Genomic DNA, 21,238 nt, shown 5'->3' on the forward strand with positions numbered 1-21,238 from the left:
GCTCATGGCGCTTGTTCTTGACATCATAGGTACTCCATTCTTATTTCTCCGTGTGGCCTCTCGTGGAAAGATAGCCGTAAGGCGCACTTGTTCTGTGGGTATGGAAGTAAGTGGTCCATAATTCATGATAGAGGATAGGATGGACAGAACTAATCTGGAGCTGAAAAGGGAGTTTCAGATTTGATCAGACCATCTAACATTTTTTTCCTTATACATACACAGATGCTTTTTCATTTGATTCCCAAGAGGGAAGTTTGGGTACTTATGATGCAGGGAGAGCATGCTTACACTCGAGACAAGAGTTTGCACAGAGCACTCACCAACCTCAGGATCTCAACGGTCAGATTAAACAAAAATGAAAAAAGAAAAGCAAAATCGACACACTGGGCTTTAGTGTACGCTCTAACGAGACGCCAACGCTAAATTATACAGTGGAGTAAATCTGAAACCACACTACTGGGTGAACCAGACTGGTGGGGGAATCAGCCAACACAGTCAAATAGTCACTACTCTGTACTGGTCAGTGAGGCTGGAGGAGAGGAAGGGCGATCCGGGAATTCGAAGAAGCAAAAAAGGGAAAAAGGAAAGAAAAAAAGAAAAAAAAAAGAAAAAGCACGCCAACAGCGCGCAGATGGAACAAATCGATCACGACTCCTTATGATGTCATAAGCGCTTGCTGACCCCTCCCCTGTCAGCACTTCCTATCTTCTTCCATCGTTTTTCGACGGTTGTCCAACAGTAATGTCCCCCCCCTGATCCACCCCTTTTTTCCAAGATGGGGGAGCTCTGTATCAAGGTTTCTGTCAACCGACTCCCAGCTCAAAAAGCTCGGGTACTCCCCTAACTAACCATGGCCCATCCCGCTCCGCTCCCTCCCTTCCTTCCCTCTTTTCCCCTCTTCCCCTTTTGGCGGTCCTATTCTAAATTCCCTGGTCACACCAAGAAAGAGAGCTCAGGAGCAGGCACACCTGCGCCATGGCTAATCCGGTGCCAATCATCCACTCCCACACCCCCTTGGGCCTGTCGTCCTTTCACTACCCGACCACATGGCCAGCCTGACGTCAACGTTGGAAAGGGGCGATTGGTGGGGGGGGCATGAGGAGTTTAAGCTGGAGGGATGGTTTCTGAGCGGGTAACAGAAAGGTTAGTGGGGTATTTTGGCCTGTCAGTCAGGTCATCTTGCATACCACGCTAGCAGGGACTCTTTTGTTTAAAAAAGAAAAACCCACTTTAAGCGGAACGCAGCAAATGGGCTTTGAGGGCTGAGAGAAGTGGCGCAGAGATCTGATCTTGGCTCTGTCATAATTGCTGAGTTGTTTTGTTCTCCACGGCGCTTTAGCGATTTGCGGAGGGGACTGTTTTTTTAACCCTTTCTTTGCTTTTTCTTCTTTTGACCCAGAAAGCAAAATTAATAAATCAAAACGAAGGAAAGATAATGTAATTTCTTTTTTTTCGATCACTCTTTTGCTCTGGAGCTTTTTGAACGGTGCGGTTCGTGCAGAAAGGGATCTCCAAGCTCCGGCGCTGGAGTATTAAGGGGAAGGATGATTGTCCGGCCTTGATTTGCATGATGTGCAGTGCCATATATGTCATTATGGTAAACAATGTGTAGTCTTGATGACTTCGAAAGGGGTGTGCAGGTTTAAATTTATAGGAGAAAGTAGTATCATACTACTCCTTTCTCTTTCACAGTAAAAAAAAAAAAAAAAAAAAAAAAAAAAAAAAAAGTCCGACTGCGGTTCTCCTTTTCTAACCCTGCTCCTTTGCCCATGGCCATTTCTGCCCAACATCAGCGCCACCAGGATGCGAGAGGTTGGCGATTTCAGGGGGGGGCCAAACTAGAGGCCCGAATAAAACCGCGACTGTGGAAAGAAAAGGTTTTTATCCTAGGCGAGCTGTTCGATTTTTTTTTTTTTTTTTTTTTTTTTTTTTTTTTTTTTTTTTTTTTTTTTTTAAACATATACATATAAGTATATATATATTTCCCTTGTTAAAATGACCGTTGCAGGTCCATTCTTGTCAATTTTTTTTGCCACCCCCTGATCTGATTTTATGGAGTCAGGGCTAGATTTTCCAGTTTCCTGATTTGTTCATTCTTCCAAAGAAACAAAAAAAAAAAAAAAAAAAAAAAAAAAAAAAAGCGAGGAAAAATAATATGCGTGTTGCACTCGAGGTGACAAAGATTCTTCAAAGTAACCTTCTGTTTCAGACTAGAATTAGCGTGCAACTTTAGGTTTTTAGATTTCGCAGGGATGTGGCTTTCTTTGCTTTTTCTCATTTCAATCGTTGGGTCTGTTTTCTTCCCTTTTGTCGTTTTTTCTTTCTTTTCTTTTTTACCAGGCACGCCGTTTTAAAATATAAAAAAGGGTTATTATGCAGGGAACAATAAACTAAAAATATAATAATCCCTTTCTTGCATAAACTTGTAATAAGAGCAATAGTATTATTATATGTGCAGTTCAAGCAGGGGAGTAGTTGTAAAGTGCAAAGAGGGCGATGAGAGATCAATGTGGCAGTGTATACCGAGCGAGCGTACATGAAACAGTTACATCAGAAGTCAAAAATGGTAGAGGACTCTTGAAGGGGGAAAAATAAAAAATGATTAACGCCGTCGCTTGAATATTTTTTGTCAGTGTAGACTAAAATGAGCAGAATACCTCCAAATGCGATGAACATACAGAAACGGTTATGATGTACGGATAGTCAAAGGAAATTAGCCACGAGAGAGGGTGCCAATGGACAGATAGGAAAGACAAAGGGGAATTTGCAAATAGGGCGGGGGGGGGGGGGGGGGGGAACAAAGCAACGCGTGGTACAATGGGGAATGGAATAGATTAAAAAAGAAAAAAAAAAAACAAGTGATGGAAATAGGCCTGCCCTGAACAGTGTCTGCGGAATACAAAACCGGAATGACAATATAATTTTCAGAAGGGGAAGGGGGTTGGGAGGTAGAATAGAAATGGGGATGCGTAGTTTGGAGAGAAATAACCTGGAAAGTAGGTTCCTGCGGATTGTAAATTCCTGTACGTTCCACGTCTCTTTTTGTCTTTCTTCATTTTGGCTTTTCCCGTATGATCATAGATTTTTGTTTATTAGTCTCCTGGACTGTATTGTTTTGGGAGTTTCTTTTCTTTTCTATTTTCGTTGGATGTTTTTTGTCGGGAGCGTTGTTTATGTTGTGTCGATAGAAGGAGAGATAGATAGGAAGGTGGCATAAAAGTCAGACATCGAGCCCAACTTGATATGCATGTAGTTCTCTTTTAAGAATTCGTTTAAAATCTCTCCTGATCATTGAGGTCCGCGGGCTTCTCAATGTCCCAGGCGCGTCTGTAGTTTGCCTGTCCGCGCAGAGGAGAGAAAGGTGATGCCGAAGCTGGACGACGAAGATTTGATGCCTAAAGGTGGACAGTCAGTATATACAAGCTTTTCAAGAGACAAGTTTTGCCTTCATCTACATACAACACAGGTAGCGCATTTCCCTCCTGGGGTATTCACGCGGCCCCGGCAGCCACGGGAGTAATTCGCGCAAGAGTACATTGTTGGAAAAGAGGTGAGACTTTCGGCTTCAGGTGGAAATTGAGGTTTGGAAGCGGCCGGAGACAGTCGCAGTTGAGTTGTTGGAACGAGGTCGGCAGGGGATGGATATATCTCAAGCCGATCAATCAATTACAAGTGGCGATACTAGACGGCCAGGTTGAACAGTAGGCAGGTAAGTTTTTATAGAGAGTCGAAGGTGGACGAATTAGAAAGAGTTTGGTGAAGCAAAAGTATTTATTGGGCCAACTAGGGCGAGAACAGAGGGTATCTTTCTGAAAAGGATAGAGGCTGGTAAGATGGAGAAGGATTAAAGGAAAGTATGTAGTAGGCAAAAGATATAGAAAAGGAAGAGAGGCGGCGCAGAAGAGAAAAGAGCCTATGTCAAAGAGTAGAACAAAGCAAGCAATTGCAGGAAAACCGAGCGGAAGGGGGCTTCGGCTTTATATAGAGAGTTGAGGCAGAAATCGAGATTGTTTATTTATTTCTATTTTATTTTTACTTTTATTTGCCGATTATTCTGGGACATAATTATGGAGTCTTCCCTCGCCCTGGTCCCCTTAGCCCTTAGCTCTCGGGGGCTTGGGAACTCAGGGAGGGCACGAAGCGGCGTTGGAACCAGCCCAGTCTTTTAGGGCCCCATAATCAGGTCGATACTTCGCCTTAATTCCGATCTTACTGAGGGCATTATTGCTGGCCATTGCTGGTTCTTTCAAACGCACCACCCCACCCCCACTGCACTCACTGGCTTGCTGATAATAACTAACTGGAGGGCGCACATACATACATGTATGTGCAGTGGTCTAATTAATGCTAACGATAATAATACACAGCGTAATCAGTCCCTTCCACCGGGCTGCGAGTCATGAATCCACGCGGAAAGTTGCTATACTCTCAAATATAATAATAATTCGGCCGGGACTGACGCCTGCAGCAACTAGTGTAGTTTTCATTGTTTATTGGATCTCGAAGCGTGGTACTCAGTAAATTCCTGGTAGATCAGCAGACCATATGATGTTTGTATAGACGGTGAGACAACTCTCTTCTATTCTTCTTCCGCTATCATCTTTTTTCCCGTGCTCTAAATCCTCTTTGAGAGCGTTGCCCACATTGGTTCGGATCGAGCTTCCTGCTCACTATGGAAAACTGCGCTTCTCCTTGAAACCTCGCCATTGCGCCTTGTTGCTGATTAGCCACCACCTAAACGGCAAGGGATGGCAACAAATATAGCGATATCAAAAGTTATAGCAGCCAATCTTCTGGCCAAGGTTGTATTTGTCCGGATCCGTAGTATCCAAACAGACCTCAGGCATGATCTACGTATCTGACATGAAACTCTTTTCTGTCCCTCTGAGCCTGATCTAAAGCTAGTTACCCCAGATCCACGCAGTTTGGCCATTTGGGTCGGATAGATCCATCCCACGATCCCACCACATTATTATTATTGTCGTCACTTTTCCTGCCTGACACATGCCTGTCGGTGCCTAACTGGAGACGTTTAGACTTTGACAAGAGCTGTGTCGAGCTGAATCCAGGTCAACCTGAGCAGCCGCTTCTCAAGGCCAAGATCGATCTCCAATTGCCCATTATTCTAAACTAGATAATTAAGTGGCCGACCGACTCATAGAGTCATGGGGAATCGATTTTGTGCCCCCCTAAGCCTATTCCATGTTATTGCACCGTGATACTTGCCGTTCCCATGCTCCTTATTAGCAAAACGAAGCAGCCCCAAGCAAGGAGGACAGAAATGTTCAGAAACGACCCAATGGCCGGGGCGGATCGCCCGGCAAACAAAAAGTCCAGCCGGGCCTGGATTTTCGAGGCCATGAGAAGGTATTCAAGCCGATTGCTCACAAATTTGCCTTCTTGCAAACTTATTCCCAAGACTGGGTTGAAACAGGCAAATAAACCGTCGCCGTCCTTTGTCCCGTTGGTTGAACCGTCCCAGCCAGCCCCAAACAAGTTAATGGTAACCATTCTCTGAGGGTTGACTGATCTTCGGAATTACAAGTAATTGTTCGTGCACCTGTGACTCGTGAGATGCTGTCTCCTGTCTGCCGAAAACCATATATTTTGGCTGAACCTGGTTTTATATGTCAGTGCCTCTGCGTTCCGTTTCGTGCTATCAAGCTGCATCCATGGATGCTGGCTGCGGCCCCGCTGAATAGCCCACCTTTCCCTTTTTTACATCTGACTTTTTTTTTTTTTTTTTTTTTTTTTTTTTTCGGATATGCGATAGGCTGCGCTAACTGTGGCATGGATTTTTTTCTTGAGACAATGACATCTATATGTTACGTGCTTGCATATTAAGTCGATAGCAAAGGAGTTATGGCATGGTTAAAATCATTAGGAGCCAGGCTCAGTTAACTACCAGTTAAACATGAAACTCACAAACTCAGGGTTTAACGCCACCAGCAAAAGAGGACAGGAGACAGGACTCGTCAATTGACGACATCAACATGAATTTTGAAATTGCAGTTACATACATGCTTTACCTGAGCACCGGCAGACTTTTGTTTTTGGTTCCTTTTTTTCTTTTTCTTTTTCTTGTTTTTCCCTTCTTTTTTTTTTTTCGCTTGCTACGCAAACCCTGAAATTTCTCTCGTGCATCATCGGAGCCTCCCTGCAGTGTGGAATACGTCCATCGTGTTGATCTCCTGCATTGCGCCCGCAGCTCGCGCCGGCTGAAAATCATACAAACGGCTCGACGCGGGAGTGCCTGTGGGCAAATAGGAGTTCATGACTCGAAGCTAATGCCCAAAATAATGTTCGGTTAATTGCGTAGAGCTTAGGGCTTTCTTTCTTTCTTTCCGCACCATTTTCTTTGCTGCGATTGACTTAATCCCGGGAGCTGTTGAGTCTCCAGCCGCATTGAGAGAGAGAGAGAGAGGGGGGGGGAATGAATGATTACGTTGCATGTGCGAAAACCAATGAGAGCAACCATTGGCAACCCAGTCTATATTCGAATTAATTCAGTTGCCTAACCCGCTGTATTCATTCGGAAGGCCGCTATGTTGCCTTATCTTGTTACATTTTTTGTGCTGAAAGAACAACGCAACAATCCAGTCTGCGTTCCTGCGCAGATTTGCGGTGTAGATGGAATCCTCGGAAGGCAAGGCAACTAGCTGCAATGCATGCGTACATATACGGGATGTATCGGTGGACTACCCTCCCCATTCTCAGTTATTAGTATCAATCTCACATTGTCTGCTCTCACTGCCATATCAAAAGTTGCCTGAGGGCATTTCGACATACCCAAGAGTGTGTTTAAGTATGTCTTGTACATGTATATGGGCTTAGAAAGCTAGTCAGGCTGATACAGACCTGCACGGCACCCATCTGACAGCTTTCTTGCGGTCAACATTGTGGTTGTTATCCATGAGCCTCAGTCATACTAGCCGCGCTCGTTTAGCGAACTGCATCGTATGAGACGTCGTCAAGAGGTTCAAAGATGCATCAAAGACCTTCAGCACAAAGTCTAGAACCAATTTATTAGTCGCCTAGATTAGTCGGCCTTTTGTGTCAAGTATCCCCTTATCCTGGGCGCCCAGAGATCCAAAGGATTGGTCCGGTTGGTCCAGTGGTTTTCGAAAAGTTTCCATGCGTTTGACTAGCTTGATCATAGTGGGGCGATGCATCTGGGGCATATTCGAAGAAATAGCTAACAACAATCCACCCCTCATCCATCTCCTGAGATCACAAGAACGGAAGAAGTGAGATATGAAGAAGTCACTCTCTGGCATACATAAGTAGCTATTTAATGGGATAAAACACAACATAGAGGTGAGTTCTCAGTGTCAAATGCCCTTTTATGCGCGTAAAATCAGCTCTCTAGCTGAATCCCGATTGCACCTTTCCAATCTCCTCCATCCCTGCTATAACTGCATCTGTTAAACATGGCTGAGTTGGCCAAAGAGGAGGGAAGGGAAGAGGTTCAAGGCACTCGCATCCACATGCTTCCAGCAGTATCCGGGTTTGGAATGTTTCTACCTCCATTTCAACTCTCCCCAAACCCCTAACTACCCTAATAAATCGCCTCAGAGTGTATGGTTTTTTATCTTTATTTATTTTTGGAGCTTTTATACCCATCCCACCATCTCCTAATAAGGTTGGAGCCGCCCGAGCACATATCATAATGGCGGTAGTTGAGAAACAGCGGTTAGCATTCGTCAGTCCGAGTTCTCTGGGGTGGCCTGGCAGGGTGAGGAAAATTTAGCTACTAGAATATGGGTCTCATCAAGAGAGTAACAACTGTTTTGGGCTTGATGTTTAAATCCTATGTTGTCTCCCTCCCAGTGCTTGTATTCTCGATTATGAATGGATGGGGATTTGACAAGGATTTGTAAGTGCGTCCCTCATTACGGTTAAATTGGGGTCTCCGAAGACATCGTTAGCGAGTTTCAGACCATGGATAAGATTTTGGAACTGCCCAACCCTTAAAAAGTTGGACCACACGGCTGGGTCGTTTATAGGTCACATCGGCGCCCTGACTAGCGTTATATTATGAGCTAGGTTCTAGCGGGTCTATCAAAGTTCTAGAATACTCTCGAGTTCTTGTTTTGCCCCGAATGCGGAGCTAAGTTCCCTGAACATCGTCCCAAGACTAGGGGTCTTGAGACGTTCGCGCATTTCCCATTTGCACCAGGAATCATTTCGTCGGATGAAAAGTCCGTGACATGATGGAAGATATCAAAATCAGGCAGTAGTGAGCGGAGATGATTTGAGCAAATATGTCCCCATCCGTCGTGTTTCGAGTTTATGAGTGGCATTGAGCATCTTCCAGATAAACTGAAATCGATTGATATCTTGACACCTCAGTTTCACGCTCAGTGGATAAAACCCAGCCAATGAAAAGAGGACACTGTCATTTATGGGCCGCTGCTCTCCCGTTCGACACCTCGAAATTTGTGGGCGTCGATGCCGTGTTAGCTGGAACATGCCTAGCAATAATGTAGAGTGAAGGACGGTATAGATATCCACATGGCGTTTTATAGTTCGCAACTGAAGGATGTGTGCACCTTAATAATGTTGATTATATATGTGAGCCTTCCCCTTGAAAACTTTAGGCGATCTGGTATCACATCATTTGTCGTTCTGTTCGAGGTCAAGTGGGCCATATCGGTTTCATGATAAAACAGTACCCCACGAACGTTCATCCTGCACGAAATGACTGCAGGGCGAAGTAGACCAGGGTTAAAACGAGAGCAGTGCTCAGAAGTAGTACATTGCCTTCACGTGTGAGGGCTAGGTAGGCTGCTACACCTACAACAACCTCTTTGCGTCTTGCAATGCGCCTTTTGCTTTCCCAGTTAGGATCAATTTCAAACGGAGGCAAGAAGACCGCGGGAGTCGACGCAGGCCTGAGCGGGACAGAGACAGAAAGTGCAACAGGGCGGTGGTCTGATGTTGGAATTATCGGTAAAGCATCGTATCGATGGACTTCAATGCCACCCTGTCCCGCCGATGTGGATGGCGGGACGTCTTGATAGAGTACTCGATCGCACCAACTCGGCCAGCGATTCTTCGCCCATGTCCATGTTTCAAATAATCCTCCAGGGGCTGGCTGATGGGTTGGAGAGGAAAATTTATACGTGGGCAAAAATTTGATGGGCGCTTCAGATAAATGCTGTAGCGTCCTTTGTTCCTGGAGTTCTTGGGTTAATTGATCTTTCGCTAATAAATGCGAGTAGTGATGAGGACTGCTGATATCTTCCGTCGGTCGCGGGAACTTCCTGTAGTCATTTGGCCCTGGGCGAGTTAACGATGTCCGATAATTAAAGTCTCCAGCGACAAAAAGGTACGATCTGGGTGAATATAGACCAATATCTCCATTTGTATCAGATGATTCATTTTGGAGAAGTGGGACATCCTCTTCATTCCGTTCATCGTGGATAGGCGTATTCTCCCCTTCAATTTTCACCCTCGAAAATACGAGTTTTTGGACAATGTTCTTCCAGTCTTCATTCCTTCTCGCTACGGCCCACTCGTCCGGAGCAAGATGCGCAGCAACAAAAGTCAAGTCAACCGTGCCGTCTCTAATATGGTAGCCAATCCGTACCCCGGCAGCTCCTTTATTCCCAGCTTCATGTACCCCAACTCCAACTTCTGCAGTCTCGACCCAGGCAATGTTCTCAGCGACATCCCCGCGCACAAAAACCATTACTGCTGTCATTCCGACATTTTTTGTTACGACATTCGCGTAGTGCTGGTCCCGGGCTGCAATGCTCACGGAACGACGAAAGGCATCGAAGTACGGATCTAAGAATGAACCTCCAAGAAAGGCATAGGCAATAGGTGCAATTTCCTGCAGCGATAACACTAGAATCTCAGGTAGGTCCGTGGACTGAGACCCTGATTCGGGGAGGGCGTCGAAGAGATGGGATGCGAGTGTGTCGTGCTGGATCACATTCCGAGAGCAATTTAAAGTGAGAACGTATACGCCCAGACACGCCATTCTGGTTGACACTACGAGGGCTGGCAAGCGCAGCCAGTCCGGGTCAGCTTTATGAGGCTCAAGGTGTGTTGTTGACGAGAGCCTTGCTGTTGGGGAATGCATAGTTATTGGTGTGGTGGCGGGTTCGGTAATTAGTCACGTGGCACAACAGAACTAAAAAGAGAATCATTTCCCCTTCTATTTCGAAGACCTTGCATCATTATGTGCAAAATTTGGTAAATAGTTAGGACTTATTATATCCTCACCCCGAGGACCTGCCCAGAAACCCAAATTGCTGTGCGTGAATGCAAGCTCAGACCCGCTTCCTCCCTTTGGTTGCCAGATTCACAGCTCTCCCTATCTTCGTCCAGTGCTCCCAGGGCTTGGAAAACAACAACTTGGTCTCTTGTAAATGTGTCTAAACAACCTTTAGTTCCCATCCTTGGGGCATCATTTGTCCCTGCATCAGTCGTAACGAGAAATTCTTCCATCAAACCGGCTACGCATTCATTTACCATCTCGCGGAACAAGGTCTCCATGTGTTCCTGGGGGCTTCGAATGCGATATGCTGTATTCCCTTGTCCAGATTGATATTCGGAATATAGCTGACCTCTGCCAAGTCGAAAACCTGTGGATGTATGGGCCACAAGAAGAAGATAGATGTGGGATGGGTCGTATGTTGGCTCCGTCGTGTGAATTCTGACAATCGGTGTTTCGTTCGGCGAGGGCTGCTTGGTGGTTCTGGGATCATTATCGGAGAATACTCTTAGAGCTTTGGTGACCGATTCCATTGCAGTATCCTCTAGAAAACCACGGATTGAGACTGACTGAAGTCCGGGAGACTCATACAAACCTCTGTTCCCTGAAATCGTGGGCGCATGAACTTCAGATCCATCCTCAGCAAATTCCTCGGATAGCACTTTCCCTTTGGAATAATGTTTCTTAGGGCGGTTCGTACCGTGCTGCATATACTTTCCATTCTTGCGTGTTCGATGATGAGCCTTTTTCGAATGTCTGAGCGCTGCGGCTTGGCTAAGAGTGGTATCGGGAGCTAGAATAGTGATATCGACTCTGGTTATGTACCCAGGGTCCAAATTCTCCAAGTCAATGCGGGGAAACCTAGGAGTAAAAGCAAGAGAAGACTCTGCCCCGCCTGAGCTCTCACGTCCGGGGTTTCCAGCAGCTGACTCCTTTGGGCATGTATGCTGGCCAGCCTCTTTCGTATCTGACTGTTCGGCCGTAACTCCACTCGCGCGTGAGATAGCAAGGGGTTCAATTTCAAAAGATACTGAGCCTATTTGGACTGCCCCAGTACTCCACCCACGGCGATTTAACTTAACAGAGAGCCTTGGGAGGCCTAATCTTGCGAAGGTAGGGATGAGTACTTGAGCTACGTAGTCATACGACGGAGAGAATGATATGTTTGTGCCACCGGTGATGTTCAACTTGATAACTTGGCTAACCGAGCTACCGTTGACGCCCTCGCCGTGTCTGTGCAGCCTCGCGCCGGCATACATGAGGTATGGATATAACGCCTGAAAGATGAGGAAGGTAGAGCCAGGAGTTGTAAGGCGAATGTTGTATTCGTATTGGATTGGCAATGTCAAATTGATGGGATGTAATCGCGCTCTCTTGTGCAGTACAGAGGGGGCCTCATCTTCTCCCACTGCGCCATTTAGATTTGCATCTTCCGTGTCTCGGGGATAGAATGTAATCTCGGAGGATCCTACTGTAGCGCCGACAATGCGCCCGCCACAGACCTCAGCGAGGAACTGTATCGCGGCGGTGTGCGACCGCCTTAAGCCCCGAGGGCCATTCCTCTTCCCTCGTATGTTGTTAATCGTTACTGGTCTCCCCGTCAGTGCAGACAGAGCGAGCGCATTGCGGACTAGCTGACCGCCCCCTTCCAAAGTGCTGCCATCTAAATGTAACATTTTGCACAGTTTTATGTTAAACGGCTGGAACTCGATCTGACGGCAGATGGAAACCTTTTCAGGCGCGATGTCGTTCAGCAACTTTGCAGAAGCTCTGGGTTTATTTTGGCATGATATCGCATAGGAAGGGCAGACATCTTTCTGAAAGCCAAGGAAGCACGGAGCGCGGGGCAAAGATGCGCCAAATCAGAATAGGACTTGGGGATCCGAATAGGTTAGTGTGACACTCTGCCATGGTGACTCAATGATGAGGAGCCACTGGGTGAAATGCCGATGAGTCAAACTAGGAGCATCTCAGTTGGAGCAGTTTCTTAAGTTAGACTCCCAAGATGGATTTAATTTTTAGATTCTTGTCATCCAATTTGTGTGTGAGTGTGATTTGAGCATGTTTGTTCATGCAATCATTAAAACAATAAGCATTGGAAATTGTAAAGGAATGTGCATTCTTCTCAACTTTTTAGACTATTAAACATGATATTTTTTTTAGTTTAATAATCATTTCATTTCCTGCCAACAGTCAATTCTCTATCAAACTTGATAATAAAGAAATACTATGAGTGTTTAGCAATTTGTGACACTTGCCATGATTGTGTGGAGGCAACCAAGATTAGCAAGTGTGAAGGATATAAGCGGAATTAAAGTTAAGGAGGAATAACTTGACTGATCCTTGATATTTCAATGTCTTCTCATAATAATGAACAAAAGAATGAACGAGCGCATCAGAAAATCATGGAAACTAGGCTTAAGAGAGCATATTAGCTAAAGGCACTATCCTATACCATCATAGTCCTAACAAAGCTAAGAAAGATTCCTAAATTTCCAGATCGCTCGTTGCTGCCGCATTTTCTGGCTCAGGAGAGACATCGATTTTCGGGATGACCAGGGGTGTTGCAGATGTCGGTATAAAATCAGTTTAAAGCTCGTTTCCTGTGGGTGGTTGGCTATACGACGATTCAGTAAACGTAGGTAAGGGGTTTATGTAAAAGCGAGTAGGTATGCCATAAGCAGTTCAAGAGAAATTGCAGATGGAAAAGTTCGCAGATGGGAAGTGTATTGTCCAAGCTATGAACTAATGCCGCTGTTGAAGATTCGTTGTAGTTTCCGAAGGGTTTTCGTACATTTGAAGTCTGGGCAACCGCCCTTGTAGTGCGTTAACGCCCTTTGATATGCACCGAGCGGCAGCATAGAAAGCCGATACTGAGATAGGATAATCTAGCCTTCCAAAACGTAGCAGTATCGCGACTGAGGAAGTGTGATAGTAAGCATAGATCAAATCAACCAAATCAACGCCTCGTCACTCGCGGCAGCAGAACATTGAATCAGTTCGAAGGTGACACTTCCCGCGTGGATCTCAAGTCAAACATGCTTTTCGTTTCGAACGGCTGTCATGCCCATCGTACACGAGGTTTCCTTCTTCACCAACCCTTGCAATTTCCCACCTCTCATGTTCCATTGGCTTCTTTCCAACTCCCAGATGCTGGACTTTCCACCCATGTGTTACTAGTATATCTGCAATCATCCGTCGATGGCATCGCCACCAGAGCGTCTCGCTGCACATAATTGCAAGGCACCCTTGGCCAGAAATTTGCAAGTTCTCTGCGAGGCTTTTTAGCTCGGTCAGACCCTCTTTAAACGACGACGTGCACATGTATCCTGCGTAATTTCGGAACGCGGCGACGCGGATTGTATTGTGTTGATCAAGGTTCGGTTGTTTTGCGTTACGCCGCCCACCCAGTAAAGGTCCAGACCATAAATAGGTGATATGGGCATTGTTTAATTCTGCAGAGTCCTGGAGGGTATCATGATTAAATTGCGGATTTGTGAACGACCGCGGAATAGAGCGAACATCTACAAGCTTGGTGACATGGATGGACTGGAGGAGCCCAATAAGCTCAGGAAGCGTGCGCGTTCCGTGACCAATAGTAAAAATGGGCGGATGGCTTAGTATTGCCTGAGATGGTTGCTCAGAAGCACGGTCCTGCTGAAGCGATTGGAGTCTGCTGCTGCGGCGCACTGTAGAACCCATGTTTTGGTCTGCTAGATGGGCATCATGCCTTCCTTTTGCAGGAGAAGCCCTGCGTTGCGTTGGATTTTTAACCATATTGCCTGACAAGTTTGTGCAGCAATATCTAACTGGTCGGTATCCTATTTCATTCTCGTGCAAATGGAACCATATGACACTAGGGTGGCCGCTAACTACATAGTAGCACGAGGCATTTTAGGGAACTAGAATAAAGGGATAGATGGGGAAAGTGAGCCTATGATAGACTGTAAAGACCTACATTTACGGCCTTTTGAGGCAACCAGTGACGGCATAAACCTGTCTCGTAACTTTCATTACAAACTTAACACAAGACAACTCACGGCATCCCGAGTATGCCGATTTATGACGCTAGAACGCATTGGGGTTAGTTACCGAGAGGATTGGTCGTTTAAGATAAGGTTTACAACAAGGTTGGCTACAACCCATGGGTCTGAAAATCCACTAGGCCATAAAAGGGAATATCTGGCTGCCCCGGACACCCTTGCCAGCACCTGGGCAGGGCAGGCTTCGGCCTCATGTCAAGACATATATTATTGGGGCCTTGCCTGGTGACTCTTTCCAACGTAATGGGGATTTTAATTATATCCATTCCTTTTCTCCTTCCTTTATCCGCCTTCTTCACCCCTTTTTTTGTGTGATACCAGGCGAGCAGTTTATTTTCGAGAAAGCTAGGTGTTCTCCCTGATTTCATTGGATATGCCCAGCACCATGTTGGCAGATTTTGGATCATGGTACGATTGTGCCTAGCAATGTTGGGCTGTGGAATCTAGTTCTTGGTCCGTTAGTCTTCTGGCGGCGATGGTGCCTCCTGCGTTCAACTCTCTAGACAAGGACCATTACGTTTGTCTCTTGCTTGATGCTGTGCCAAATGAACAAGACCAACCAGAGCCACTGTGGACTCATCCTATCGTGATAATCCTCCTTTTGAGAATAGCAAGATGATCTTTAAGCCAGCTGAATGCTAGAAGGGAAGATAGTTGCGAATGTAATGTACATGTACATGTACAGAGTACATAGTTAACTGATGTAAAGTGCCCTGTCCTATGGGAAGATATTATTCACTGTGCAAACCTGAGCGTGTCATACTGTTTCTTTCACTAGAGCGCAATTCCAACCTATTCACTGTTGAGCATTACGGACCATTAAAGCTGCCTGTATGACCCATACGATGTATGGAAATGTGCATGTGCCTTCAGTTAACCTTTCAAGCGAAAATGTTGGAAGGTCCGACTGTCATTCATTTTGGAAATAACACGTATATCTAAAAGAAACGGCAGGGTTGAAAGCAGGAGCACAAAATCTCTGGTGCAAGTAGACGCATATATCGAGTAGGTCTTTTTTGATATTGGTTTTTGATGGCGTCCAAAATAGGAGGTACGTAGATATGTACATGTACATCACGTCGTGTGTAGGATGTTTTGCACAGATTCGCATATATTGTAGGGGACAGAAAAGGAAGAGGAAAAATATGACGAAAAAAAAAACACAGTACGCCAAAAGGAAGCTGAGTTGTACGTATACACTGATGGCGAGGGCAGAGCCAGCGACAATGAACTGTGAAGGAACCCTTTTATAGAGCACCCAGCTCTTTCAATTTGGCAATCATTCCATCGACATCTTCTACCTTGCCACCTCCTTGCCTGGCCGGGGGTTCTATTGAAGATAAGTTAGTTGTATCCAGCAGGGAACTAAATACCCTCAATAAACTGAAGAGAGAAAACCATAGAAGCTAGACATACCCGTAACCTTCAAAGTCTTCAACCTCTTTGTATCCTCAACCCCAAGTTCTGCCAAAGTCCTCTTCTCCAACGGCTTCCGCTTCGCTTTCATAAGGTTCGGCAAACTGGCATAGCGTGGCTCATTTAACCGCAGATCCGTAGTAATCACCATGGGCAACTTGGCCTTGAGCGTCTCCACGCCGCCGTCCACCTCCCGAGTGACCTCCACAGTGCCCGCATCGTCTTTTATATCAACCTTACTCGCCTGTGTCGCCTGTGACCAGCCCAGGAGACCAGCCAGCATTTGGCCCGTTTGTCCCTGATCACCATCAATAGCCTGTTTGCCTAGTAGCACTAGATTGATATTTTCCTTCTGGACTACGCTCTTCAGCATCTTGGCCACGGTCAATGGTTCCAAGCCTGCCTGGTCTGCTTTCTCGGGTACATCGACAATGATTGATCGATCAGCTCCCATGGCCATGGCGGTGCGGAGGGTGTCTGCGCACTTAGGGCCACCGGCGGAGATAGCTAGGATGTCGGAGACGGTCATAGGGCCCTTGCGTTCGCGTAGGCGGACGGCTTCTTCTATGGAGAGCTCATCGAATGGGTTGAGGGAGTGCTTGACGCCGGCAGTTTCGACGCCTGTTTGGGTTTTGTTGATACGGGGTTTTATCTGCGTATGTTAATTTATGGCGAGTTAATGGAACGGCCGGCATAGATCGGTGCTTATGGGATGCGGGTAAGGCAGACAGCAGCTCAATTCGGGCTATACAGGCAACAGGAACACATTGAAAAAAGGGAAAGATTCTCCCCAATTGTAATGTAGTGCGAGCACTGAGAACGGACTGGGAGGAGGTAAAACCACGTACGGCGAAGTCGATGACCCGTTTTACGGGCACCAGTATCCTGAGAGCATTCGCAGCCATTGTTGGAAATCGGAGAGTACACTGGCAGCTCGGAGGCCCTTACTTGTCGATACAGTGGCCGTTGTGAATTTGACCCGGGGTACAACAGCTGAGTGGTGGTGGTGGTGGTGATGTGTCGGTTTTTGGGGAGTGTACAACGGCTTGAAAACGTCGATGTTGTCGGCGTTGCTGAACTTCCGAATCTACCCTCACTCAGATCGCCGGATTCGGCAACCGAGGTTTGCCGGAACCCTGACTCACGTGACATATGTCCCGCCTGTACACGGAACAAAACTTTTCTCATCATGCTCAACCTCTCTTGATATTTTCAGAGTAGTGTGAGTAACTAAACTTCTTTGGACTTCTGTCAAGTTCTGCTAATTTCCGAATCAATCAGGTTTCTCAGAAACAGGATAATGTAAAACACGGTCTATGTGATTGCATGGCATGGCATTATCTAGTATGAATCGGTTATATTTCTCTCACCTCAGTTTAACCAGCTACACTTCACCAAGTCTCTTGCTTATACCGCCCCACTTTCTCCATATCCATCAAATACTTCTCTGCCTCCTCTCGACTATACCTCTGCCTTTCACCGGACTCACTTTCTTTCTTCCCGAACTCTTGGAAGCCTTCAATAAGCGCCTCCCTAATCGCCTGAGGCATTTTACCTGACGACCCACAAATATAGACAGTGCCATTCAGATCATGTAATACTCTAAAAAACAACGCGGCATGCTCGCGGATGCGGTCCTGCACGTATATCTTCTGTTTCTGATCTCTTGAGAACGCCGTTAATATCGTGATATCGAGCACCTTGTTCAACTCATCCCATTCATCCTCGAAAAAGAAATCTGCTCTTCTATTCCGCCCGCCATACAGCAGGATAATAGGACCAAAAAGCATCGGTACGTCAGGGCCATGCTTTTGTCGAAATGTAGTCGCCATGGCAGCCTTTTCCCATAACATAGAGCGAAGTGGTGCGACTCCTGTGCCAGGCCCGATCAGTACTGTAGGCTCCAAGAGCTGTCGCATTGAGGAATTGAGTCCGCCTTTTTGCACTTGGACTTTCAATGTGCTCCCTGGGCGAAGCACTGCAAGGTAGCGCGTACATATACCCTCACGAATCTTTTTAATTACTGTTTGGTATTTGACGATGGCGACCAGGAGATCAAAGCGAGTGCCAGAACTTGTAACATGGCTACCAGGTAAACTTTCGGTGGTTTTCAGTTTCCCACCGCTGGCAAGACTGAATTGCCGTCCGCGAAGGACGGGGAACACGGCACAAACGTGTTGCCAAGGGATCTTCACGGATTCAAACTCATACAAGACTTCGAGGATTGACCGACGGGGTCGCGAGGTGTAGTCGTAGAACTCGTCTATGTATTCTGGATCAGTAAACTCCAAGAGTCGCTCTTTATGCATAGGGTCCTCAGTGTAGTGAGCAATGTTGGAAAAGAAGGATCGTCGTGGTATGGCCATTATATCTAAATAGTCAGTGAGTAGGTTTCTGAGGGTGAAGCCGGGCGAATTCAACAGAAATGGGATCTCGGGAGAAGATAAGTTCTTGGCTGACACATATTTAGGATTGGGAATAAAACGTAAAGGTATGTCGGCGTCGTTCTCCCAGCCCATCATGGTTATTAGTGAGTTTACATCGCCAGCGAAATTCCGAGGAGTTATTTGTAGGATATCGCCTGGGACGTATCGAATTGACTCGGGAATCTTGAGAATAATGTGGCGGACATCTTGCCAATGGGTCTGCGGTGTGAGTCGATCGTTCGCGACTAATGTCGCGGAGACAGTATTCGGAATGGGTCGCAGGTCATGAGAAAAATTCGAAGGGATGCTGCCATTTTCTAGTTGTTCCCCAGATTGTACTTTTGGCAGTGCTATACCCGGATACGTAGTGGTGCTTTCGACTGGGCTATATTCCCGGCGCGCGAGCACCCATTTTGGTGGTAACTGAACGTCATCTGAGATCGGGTGTTGGTCAGGCGCAAGCGGGAATTTGTCCAATAAATGCTTTCGTAGGTCCAGCGACCACGGGACGAAGGTGCCTTCGAGACTAAGATTGCAGTGTCAGTATGGGCAAGCCGAAATTAATGGTACTCATAGAATGCATACCCTTCCGGATGTTGCTCATCTGCTTCGCCGCATGGGTACAGCTCGTTTGCACCAAGCTGCAATAATCTCTTGTAAAGCTTCCGAGATGCCCAGTTGAACCTAAGGTCCCATACCGGAATTTGTTAATAATTTGATACGTAAATAATGAGAAAATTGCAACCTTACTTTGGGTACGAACTATCCCCCAATCCAAAGAGCGCGAAGTTTACACCCTGGAGAAATGTTGGCGGAAGCTTCTTCAGCAGCAATGACTTCCAGAAAATCCGAGCGTTGGAAGGGAAATCGCCCTGTCCAGTCGTCGAGACCGCGAATATCGTCACGTCATAGTCATTTAGAGATTCCTACATCAAGTGTGAGCTTCAATTCCCCTAAATTCTGGTATGCGCCCTTATCGCACCGCTTTAATGGCGTTCAGCTCGCAAACATGCGCTGAGAAGTGCAACCTCTCTGCGAGGCGCCCAAGCTCATCAGCAACATCCTGGGAGTTTCCAGTTTCTGAACCGTAAAGAATTATAGCAGTTCTACCGGATGCGTGTTCCGTGTTGTTGGAGTCGGCGTTGGCCATTGATTCTACATCGCGGGGTCGATCTGATAAAGGATTTGAGATGTTGGGGATTCTACGCGCCCAGAAAAAAAAAACCAAATTAGGTTAGGGTTGATTATGAGGTCATCGAACAAAACACCACTTTTTCGTCTTGTCGATGGCATGATACGAACTAACGGGAGAAAGTATAGCCAAAAGTTTTTATATTTCCTCATTAAATCTTTTTGGCTCATTCATTCAGATCTATGCCCTCATATTAGGCGCGAATTTACCAAATAAGTGGCAAGTGGGCCAGTAAGAAGTGTCTACCTACCTGTAGGGGTCATATATTGTACCCCTAGAGGCATGTTTTTAACCTTTACCTTGCGGTGATTATGCTGAAGGACAAGTTGTGGCAGTGCTAAGAAGTCATATAGCTAATACATTAAAGTTCAAATATGCTGCATACCGAATATGGTTTGTGGAAAACGCCAGGCCTAAGCGTAGACTTGGAATCTCCCAAAATAGTGTCATGAACATTTTGTTATGATCGAGCCCGGCTATCCCATCTGATATACACTACTGTACATAACTGGCTATATTCCATGAAAAGAAAAGAAAAACGGGTATCATATATGAAGAAAATTGAAAGAAACGAGATAAACGAGATAAAGAGGAGAATCATCATCATCCATAGTAAAAAATGAGAAAAACAGCACTCATTAATACGTATCATTATCCCCCTCTCCACCTCCATCATATCCATCTCCGTCATCATCCCCACCATCGAAATACTGTTCTGCGTTATAATCTCCGCCCATATCCTCCTCATCATCTTCGAAATCATCATCCACAATTTCCTCCTCTCCCCCATCTTCATCCTCATCCAACAAGTCCTCATCCTCCGCTCCAGCTCCCCGCTTTCGTTTCTCGCCAACCTCTGATCCTTCTTCATCCTCTTCTCCATCAGCTGCTATTCTCTTCCGAGACGGACCGACATCTTCATCCTCCTCGTCATCCTCAAAGCCACGCTTCTGGCCGCCTCGTAAAAGCGAACCAAACCCATTGGCACCACCAGCTTGCAAACCGACATATTTGGGGTCAAGGGTCGACCAGAGCTCTTTTGGAAAAAAGTTCATAACTGTAAAAGCAAAGGCACGATGCATCGGGGCTCACATTAGTCTGGGAAATAAAAGCTAGCCAAGTAAGGAAATAAGTAAGATAAAGGGAGGCCCAAGAGGCCTAGGTTCGTACGGAAGGGGGGGGGGGGGAAGCAGAATGGCAAATAAAAGATATACATACCATAGGGCCTTCCTGAAAGTTTTGGCAATGTCCTAGTTTTCTTCAAATATCTCTGTCCGTATGTCGCCATGCCTTGAAATGGATCAAACTGAGCTTTTCGAGCAGCCACCGCGCCTCCCTTTTGTGATGACGGCGGCGTGCTCAACACTGTATAATAGGGTCCATCATGTATCATCTGCCGCAACTGCCTGTAGTAGTCGACCTGGCTGCGCTCCTCCTCCGTAAGCGATTTTGCAATGGGTACTGAGTATTTCTGAAATGAAGTGTTAGCCGCGCGCATACCTCTCCTTTACTTCATATTCGGTCGTAAAGAATCAAGATTGGGAAGAATGATGCTAGCAAAGAGAAGGTTTAAAAGAGTAACAATGGGAGAGCCTCATTTATAGCTCACCGGAAATAATGGCGTAGGTGCGTTATCTGGTTCTCCCCCACCCTCTGTATCCCACGAGAACTCAGCACCAGGCAGCTTTCTGCCCCGGTTTGCACCAAAGCGTGACATATTTCTTTCTCCTCTCTTTCAGCTTTCTCGATTTCCAAAAGACGGAGATTGAAGGAATGATTCATATAGTAATATTATAGTCCAAAAGAAAGGCTTATGGAGTGGAGTAAAAATAACATATATTATCTCTGGCACAAGTCAGTTTAAATGCTGCTTTTGACAGACTTTGGCTTTGGTTGGCAATTCGTACTTTTCCCTCTAAGATGGGTCACGTCAGAA

The 21,238-nt window shown here is 46.2% G+C and overlaps 7 protein-coding genes across 8 annotated transcripts; all 7 read right to left on the reverse strand.

Moving 5' to 3' along the window:
• Positions 1-2,140: 2,140 nt before the first annotated feature.
• On the reverse strand, positions 2,141-5,703 carry BDCG_07845 (uncharacterized protein). The gene is made up of 2 exons (XM_045423622.1): positions 3,460-5,703; positions 2,141-3,395 (listed from the first exon to the last, which is right to left on the reverse strand). Exon 1 carries the CDS (start codon positions 5,509-5,511, stop codon positions 5,206-5,208), a length of 306 nt encoding a protein of 101 aa, XP_045272512.1. The 5' UTR covers positions 5,512-5,703; the 3' UTR covers positions 2,141-3,395; positions 3,460-5,205.
• A 2,983-nt stretch (positions 5,704-8,686) lies between these two features.
• On the reverse strand, positions 8,687-9,988 carry BDCG_07846 (inositol 5-phosphatase; the record flags this gene model as incomplete). The annotated part of the gene is made up of 1 exon (XM_045423623.1): positions 8,687-9,988. One exon carries the CDS (start codon positions 9,986-9,988, stop codon positions 8,687-8,689), a length of 1,302 nt encoding a protein of 433 aa, XP_045272513.1.
• Positions 9,989-10,221: 233 nt separating this feature from the next.
• On the reverse strand, positions 10,222-11,901 carry BDCG_07847 (RNA 3'-terminal phosphate cyclase; the record flags this gene model as incomplete). The annotated part of the gene is made up of 1 exon (XM_045423624.1): positions 10,222-11,901. One exon carries the CDS (start codon positions 11,899-11,901, stop codon positions 10,222-10,224), a length of 1,680 nt encoding a protein of 559 aa, XP_045272514.1.
• A 419-nt stretch (positions 11,902-12,320) lies between these two features.
• BDCG_07848 lies at positions 12,321-14,220 on the reverse strand. 2 transcript variants are annotated; one of them, XM_045423626.1, is made up of 2 exons: positions 13,020-14,220; positions 12,339-12,842 (listed from the first exon to the last, which is right to left on the reverse strand). In XM_045423626.1, the coding sequence occupies exon 1, from the start codon at positions 14,000-14,002 to the stop codon at positions 13,253-13,255; it is 750 nt and encodes a 249-aa protein (XP_045282336.1). In that variant the 5' UTR covers positions 14,003-14,220; the 3' UTR covers positions 12,339-12,842; positions 13,020-13,252. The 2 variants fall into 2 exon arrangements, with proteins under 2 accessions (XP_045272515.1, XP_045282336.1); XM_045423625.1 differs by having other exon boundaries at positions 12,321-14,220.
• Positions 14,221-14,962: 742 nt separating this feature from the next.
• Positions 14,963-16,768, reverse strand: BDCG_07849 (electron transfer flavoprotein beta subunit). The gene is made up of 3 exons (XM_045423627.1): positions 16,533-16,768; positions 15,685-16,336; positions 14,963-15,598 (listed from the first exon to the last, which is right to left on the reverse strand). Exons 1-3 carry the CDS (start codon positions 16,587-16,589, stop codon positions 15,516-15,518), a joined length of 792 nt encoding a protein of 263 aa, XP_045272516.1. The 5' UTR covers positions 16,590-16,768; the 3' UTR covers positions 14,963-15,515.
• Positions 16,769-16,779: 11 nt separating this feature from the next.
• Positions 16,780-19,300, reverse strand: BDCG_07850 (NADPH reductase tah18). The gene is made up of 4 exons (XM_045423628.1): positions 19,093-19,300; positions 18,861-19,036; positions 18,696-18,794; positions 16,780-18,636 (listed from the first exon to the last, which is right to left on the reverse strand). Exons 1-4 carry the CDS (start codon positions 19,258-19,260, stop codon positions 17,076-17,078), a joined length of 2,004 nt encoding a protein of 667 aa, XP_045272517.1. The 5' UTR covers positions 19,261-19,300; the 3' UTR covers positions 16,780-17,075.
• Positions 19,301-19,462: 162 nt separating this feature from the next.
• On the reverse strand, positions 19,463-21,202 carry BDCG_07851 (DNA-directed RNA polymerase III subunit RPC7). Its single transcript, XM_045423629.1, has 3 exons — positions 20,912-21,202; positions 20,521-20,773; positions 19,463-20,359 (listed from the first exon to the last, which is right to left on the reverse strand). Exons 1-3 carry the CDS (start codon positions 21,017-21,019, stop codon positions 19,941-19,943), a joined length of 780 nt encoding a protein of 259 aa, XP_045272518.1. The 5' UTR covers positions 21,020-21,202; the 3' UTR covers positions 19,463-19,940.
• Between the last annotated feature and the right edge of the window lie 36 nt (positions 21,203-21,238).

This window comes from Blastomyces dermatitidis, assembly GCF_000003525.1.
Source record: "Blastomyces dermatitidis ER-3 genomic scaffold supercont1.10, whole genome shotgun sequence".
NCBI lineage: Eukaryota > Fungi > Ascomycota > Eurotiomycetes > Onygenales > Ajellomycetaceae > Blastomyces > Blastomyces dermatitidis.

Excerpts from the sequence above, each read along its gene's own strand:
- BDCG_07845 (XM_045423622.1), bottom strand. The coding sequence starts at position 5,511 with ATGGTTACCATTAACTTGTTTGGGGCTGGCTGGGACGGTTCAACCAAC.
- BDCG_07848 (XM_045423625.1), bottom strand. The coding sequence starts at position 14,002 with ATGGTTAAAAATCCAACGCAACGCAGGGCTTCTCCTGCAAAAGGAAGG.
- BDCG_07849 (XM_045423627.1), bottom strand. The coding sequence starts at position 16,589 with ATGGCTGCGAATGCTCTCAGGATACTGGTGCCCGTAAAACGGGTCATC. Across the intron at positions 16,337-16,532 it reads AACGGGTCATCGACTTCGCC|ATAAAACCCCGTATCAACAA; the intron begins GTACGTGGTTTT and ends TAACATACGCAG. Across the intron at positions 15,599-15,684 it reads GAAGACTTTGAAGGTTACGG|AACCCCCGGCCAGGCAAGGA; the intron begins GTATGTCTAGCT and ends TATCTTCAATAG.
- BDCG_07850 (XM_045423628.1), bottom strand. The coding sequence starts at position 19,260 with ATGGCCAACGCCGACTCCAACAACACGGAACACGCATCCGGTAGAACT. Across the intron at positions 18,795-18,860 it reads GGGGATAGTTCGTACCCAAA|GTTCAACTGGGCATCTCGGA; the intron begins GTAAGGTTGCAA and ends ATGGGACCTTAG. Across the intron at positions 18,637-18,695 it reads GATGAGCAACATCCGGAAGG|TCTCGAAGGCACCTTCGTCC; the intron begins GTATGCATTCTA and ends CTGCAATCTTAG.
- BDCG_07851 (XM_045423629.1), bottom strand. The coding sequence starts at position 21,019 with ATGTCACGCTTTGGTGCAAACCGGGGCAGAAAGCTGCCTGGTGCTGAG. Across the intron at positions 20,774-20,911 it reads CACCTACGCCATTATTTCCG|AAATACTCAGTACCCATTGC; the intron begins GTGAGCTATAAA and ends ACTTCATTTCAG. Across the intron at positions 20,360-20,520 it reads ACTTTCAGGAAGGCCCTATG|TTATGAACTTTTTTCCAAAA; the intron begins GTATGTATATCT and ends TTGCTTTTACAG.